The following is a 5,730-nucleotide window of genomic DNA, read 5'->3' on the forward strand; positions in this document are numbered from 1 at the left end:
CTGAATTGAATGTGGTATTTAACAAAAAAATTGGAAGATTTTAAATTATTTTTTTTAAATAAAAACGAAGCTAGCTACGGAATAGCTACGGATTTCCGTAGCTATTCCGTAGCTATTTAGCTCCGTAGCGATTCCGTAGGAATTCCGTAGCTATTTTTTTTCGTAGCTATTCTGTAGCTATGGTAGCTACGGAATTTTCCGTAGCTATTCAGTAGCGGTTCCGTAGCTAATCCGTAGTTATAATTTAGCCACGGACCATTATGCTACATCCATTTTTCCGTAGCAATTCCGTAGCTATCCGCTTATTGCTACGGAATAGCTACGGATTGTACCGTAGCTATTAATCAAGTTTTCTAGTAGTGGGACGTCTCTATTGGTGGACAACGCCATCGTCTTCGTCGGATGAACAAATCTGGATTTCACCTTGATCGTTTAGGAAAGCTTCGATAGAGATGACAGATTTGAGGGTAATGAGTGTTTGGTGGTCAACTGAGAAGGCGGAGATGGCAGATTTGAGGGTAAGAGACGTGTCTCCGGTGGATGTGTAATTTTCCGGTGAATAAAGGTAGAGCACAATTGAGAGAAAATGGAAGTGTGGGAAGAAGATGAATAGGTCGATTCTGTGTGTGTGTATGTGTGTGTGTGTGAGAGAGAGAGAGAGAGAGAGGTATTTTAGTTTTGTTATATTTTTAATTGTTTTTTAATTATATGTAATAAAAAAAATGAAAAATTAAACAATAAGGGCAAAATCGTCTTTACAAAAAAAATTCAAACCAAATTGGACCAAACTTGTAAGGAATTGAAACTATTAGACCATCATTGCTAGTTTTGACATACCACATGGACCATTTTTGCAATTTTGTATAATTTTTCACACTAATTGATAATTTTTTTAACGTTAATGAGTTGATGATAATGCATTGAATGCAATGTTTTGATTTTATTTCGTAAATTTTTGAATTCTTTTACTTGAAAGCCTAATTGGTTGATAGCAATTTTTTAATGTATTAAATTCTAGCAGTTAAACTTTATCATGTATAATAATTACTTAAAATGTTAAGTGGTTGACAGATTACAAGAAATCCAGAATTCTCAGAACAGAGCATAAGTTAATAAATTTATATATTTCAAAAGTTTAGATATGGATATAGTGAATAAAAAATTATTTAAAATTTATCGGTGTTTCTAAAATTTGTTGTATTAGATACGTGTAATTCTATCTTTTTAGTCATCTTTCACATGTTTCATTCTTTTTTATTTAATTATAGACTTTACACGTTTTGTGTATGAGTTGTTTACTATATTTGTATTTTCTTATGTTTTTATCAGAATTTGCCTTTTATGTATAATTTATATTGTAAACATAGATACATGAGTAGAATTCATAGATCCATATTCCACAATATCGTTTCTTTGTCAATTAACATGATAATTACAAATCAAATAATGTATAAGAGACACACTCGGCGAAGTGTTAATCACTTCTGACAATATTTTCCAAAACTAGCTGGTGATAAAAAATTCAAAATTTTCTATTGAAAATCTTTATTTTTATCTGTGTAGAGTATTCTGCACAGATAATTGTCATTTAAAAAAATATATAAAATAGAAAAGATAAAAAACTCTCAAAACTATTTAGGTAACTTTTAGATTATAATTTTCTGTTTAAAATAAAAACAAGTTAAAACTTGTAGTATTAAGTAACAAATTTTTTTCTTTATGTTTAGTTATTTTAAACACAATATTAAAAGCTCTCAAAAACTCATGAAAAAAGACACTTTCAATTCTCGAAAACTCATATTTTTTAACAAAAATGTCTCAGTCATTTTATAATTAAAGTTAATTAAACACTAAAATACGTGATTATTTTATCACTATATATAGTGTTAATAATACTATAATCTAAAATTTATTCTATCACATTCACAAATCACAACTAATTTATATGCGATATCATAAAGTCATTTTGAAAATCATTCACCCAAATTAATGTGAGCAGCAACAAGAAGTTGCATACATCTTGAACACTTAAAACCTTACGCCATTTGTTTCAAATTGAAAATCGGTCGAATATTTGTCTTTCTTCAGCATATCCACGTGGCATATTCTGGTGAAGATGGAATCATGCAAAATCAGTCTATAAGTTCAGAAGAAATCCAGTCATGGATAGCACTGCTCTCTATTTTCGCGTACTCCGACAGTCCTGTCCAGACGGTGGTCGGTGCACCTATCTCCGCCTGCCGGAATGGAGAGTCTAAACTTAAAGGTCGACATGAACCCTAACAAGATACTCGACGTGGAGCCAAAAGACACCTACCAGATCGCATACATGATCCATTTCTTTCTCGGTGCCGGCTATTTAGTTCCATGGAACGCTTTCATCACCGCCGTCGACTACTTCCAGTACCTTTACCCCACCAAACACATCAACAAGGTTTTCTCCGTTGGCTACATGAGCGCCGCCGTCGCCGTGCTTCTCACCCTTCTCTGTTGGCCCAAATCATGCCGGATTCAGCTGCCGTCGGTGAGAACCAGGATGAATGTAGGTCAGGCTTTGTTTATTTCAGCTCTCATGGTGGCGCCGGTGACCGACTGGATCGATCACGGGAATCAATCCGAAATAGGATCAAATGTCGCGTTTGTGGTCCTTGTTTCAATGGTAATGGTCAGCGGCTTAGCGGACGGTCTGGTGGGCGGAAGTTTAGTCGGAGCTACCGGTGAACTCCCTGGACGCTACATGCAAGCTGTTTTCGCCGGCAATGCCACCGCCGGTATGCTATCTCATTCCTAAAATCACCCTTATCCGATTTCATTATCACTATATATATAATTCTTTGTTTTTTTGTTTTTTTTTCTTCAGGTCTTATGGTTTCAATATTGAGGGTTATTACAAAAGCTTCACTTCCCCACACTAAAAAGGGACTCCGAACAAGCACACAGATCTACTTCGTGTTCAGTGCTCTCATCGTACTCATCTGCGTCATCTGCACCAACGTGTTGGACAAACTGCCGATGATACGATACTACAGGAACAAATCCCGGAATGAAGCCACCGGACACATGGCAATCGGGACACATTTTTGGGTGGTGGTGAAGAAGATCCGGTGGTTCGTGACGGCGGGGCTTGTGATATACATAGTCTCGTTGTCGATATTCCCAGGTTACTTGAGTGAAAACGTTAGTTCCGATTATTTCAAGGATTGGTATCCTATAATTCTGATTACAACGTTTAATGTTGGTGATTTTTTGGGGAAGTGTTTGACGGCGATATATTTGCCACGGCGGAGTAAGGGGGCGATATGGTGTTGTATGGCGAGGGTGGTGTTTTACCCATTGTTTATGGGGTGTATACATGGACCCAAATGGATGGGTAGTGAAGTTCCGGTGATCGTTTTGACATTGATGCTCGGTGTGAGCAATGGGTATCTCACGAGTGTGCTTATGATTCTTGCGCCGAAGTCGGTTCCGGTGGAGGAGTCGGAGGTTGTTGGGATTGCTATGGAAACGTCTTTGGTTGTTGGGTTAGTGGTAGGATCGGCTTTTGGTTGGTTGTGGAACCTGCTTTAATTCAACCATGATTTAAATGGTTATGTGACTTATGTCATCTATAAATAAATTAGCATTTTAGTTTTTAGTTTTTTTTTTTTGTTTTTTATCTTTTGTTTTTATTAGAATTAAAGTTTATATTTTTATGTTTCTCCTAAAAATCCTTGAAAACAGTTCACAAATTTCTAATTTCAAAAATGAGTAACAATGTCATTGGGGTGTAATTGGGGTGCATAAGCTACTATAAGCTAGTTTACAAACTAAAAGTTATTTTTTTAAGATATATATATATATATATATATATATATATATATATATATATATATATATATATATATATATATATATATATATATATATATAAGTTAAAAGTTAGATTTAACTTGTGATCAATATTTTACTATTTTAAGATCTTGAGTGTTAAGCAGGATAGAAGCCGTTAAGGCGATTCAAATAAACGAGATCTCGTTTAGGTAGTTTTGCAGTGTAAGAAAAATGTAATTATAATAAAATATCCAGGATATGTTATAGGTTTATTATATTTATGTAAACGAAGTACATGCTTTCATTAAATGAATGAAATGGATTTATTAATGTAGCTATGATAAAATTCAATTTGTAAATCAAAATGATTCTTTTTTTTTTTTTTTTTTTTTTTAAGTAAATTCATGCATTAAAAAATTTGTAAAAATCTGGTGACAAATTAGAAGATGGATTATGTAAGTTGATAATAAATCCATTTGGTTGAGTAATTTTATATAAATATGTAAGTTCATTCCATAAACAAATCATTAACCCATAGATAATATCATTATAATATAATATAACTCTTTCAAAAATATCATTATAATATAAGCTCGTTTCTATATATAGCCACAATCAAAACAAATGTCTTGACATCTACATGTATAGGCAAAGTTGTGGATCTTCGAGAGAACCAATAACTTTTGGTATATTTGAAGTGCACTTATATTTTGTTTTAATTTATACCTAATATACAACGATGTGGATTTTTTTAATCACTATATGCGCCCATGTGGTTTTTTTTATCTATTGTACCAATTAATGAAACAAAAAATGATTTTATATCTATCTATATTAACCATGCATATTTTCCCATATTTGTTAGTAGGCTTCGTTGAGGGCTTGAGGCCATGGTTAAAGTCATCAAAACTGAAATAGTGGGTTTATAATAGGTTCATAACATTATATAGTTATATAATATAATATTTTAAAACATGGAAAAAAATTGTTATGTACATATCAACTTCCTTTCAAATAACTTGAGCTACACACCACAATAGTTAGCCCATATCTAACATAAGGGACGTATGATTTCATGGTAACTAATTCCATAAAGTTTCTCATAGGAATCCCTATTGTCTGCTAAGGTTGTACAATGATGGGGAAGAATTCAGGTGAGAAAGATGAAGATAGGAGAGAGAAACATGATCGATGATTAAAAAAGAAAATAGAAAAAATTAATTACATGTTCTGATACCATGCAATGAATTTTCTCATGATATTCATTCACAATTTCATATTTCTCAATATAAATGGAACAATATACTAACGTACTAATTATGTGTTGGGCCATGTATATTAATGAGCATACATAATTACATAAACACATGAACACTAAGGTCGTACAATATATATATATATATATATATATATATATATATATATATATATATATATATATATATATATATATATATATATATATATATATATCCTTTTCTACACTAGTAAATTTGATCAAATATATAAGTATTTATTGTATAAATAGGTCATTAACCCATATATTACTGTAGAAGTGTGCTTCTAAACATACAGTAGACATGGAGGTTAAGGTAGCATACGGAAGAGTAATAATCTAGACTACAACCACAAGCATAACAACTGTCTATACATCCATTATATCCAACAAAGTTATATCCAATAAAATACATTGGTTATATTCAACAAGATGAAGAAACTATGATTAAAAACTACATTCATCTAATAACTCATGTCTAACAAGCTGTTGAATGAAATAAAGGATTATAATCTACAAGGAAATTACTTTAGGCTTTATTTTGTACATTTGTATGCATGTATCAACACAATGCAAATTGCATCTTAGCAAGAATTCTAAGATAAACATGTTTAACCTAAAGTTTTCCTTGTTTTATTAACTTA

General features: G+C 32.2%; 1 protein-coding gene across 1 annotated transcript; it reads left to right on the plus strand.

Annotated features, from left to right (window-relative positions):
• The first annotated feature begins 1,935 nt into the window (after positions 1 to 1,935).
• Positions 1,936 to 3,658, plus strand: LOC144997579 (equilibrative nucleotide transporter 8-like). The gene is made up of 2 exons (XM_078957473.1): positions 1,936 to 2,771; positions 2,861 to 3,658. Exons 1-2 carry the CDS (start codon positions 2,246 to 2,248, stop codon positions 3,565 to 3,567), a joined length of 1,233 nt encoding a protein of 410 aa, XP_078813599.1. The 5' UTR covers positions 1,936 to 2,245; the 3' UTR covers positions 3,568 to 3,658.
• The last annotated feature ends 2,072 nt before the right edge of the window (positions 3,659 to 5,730 follow it).

The sequence above is a fragment of the Lactuca saligna genome, chromosome 5 (assembly GCF_052625555.1).
Source record: "Lactuca saligna cultivar CGN05327 chromosome 5, ASM5262555v1, whole genome shotgun sequence".
Lineage (NCBI taxonomy): Eukaryota > Viridiplantae > Streptophyta > Magnoliopsida > Asterales > Asteraceae > Lactuca > Lactuca saligna.

Excerpts from the sequence above, each read along its gene's own strand:
- LOC144997579 (XM_078957473.1), top strand. The coding sequence starts at position 2,246 with ATGGAGAGTCTAAACTTAAAGGTCGACATGAACCCTAACAAGATACTC. Across the intron at positions 2,772-2,860 it reads CGCCGGCAATGCCACCGCCG|GTCTTATGGTTTCAATATTG; the intron begins GTATGCTATCTC and ends TTTTTTCTTCAG.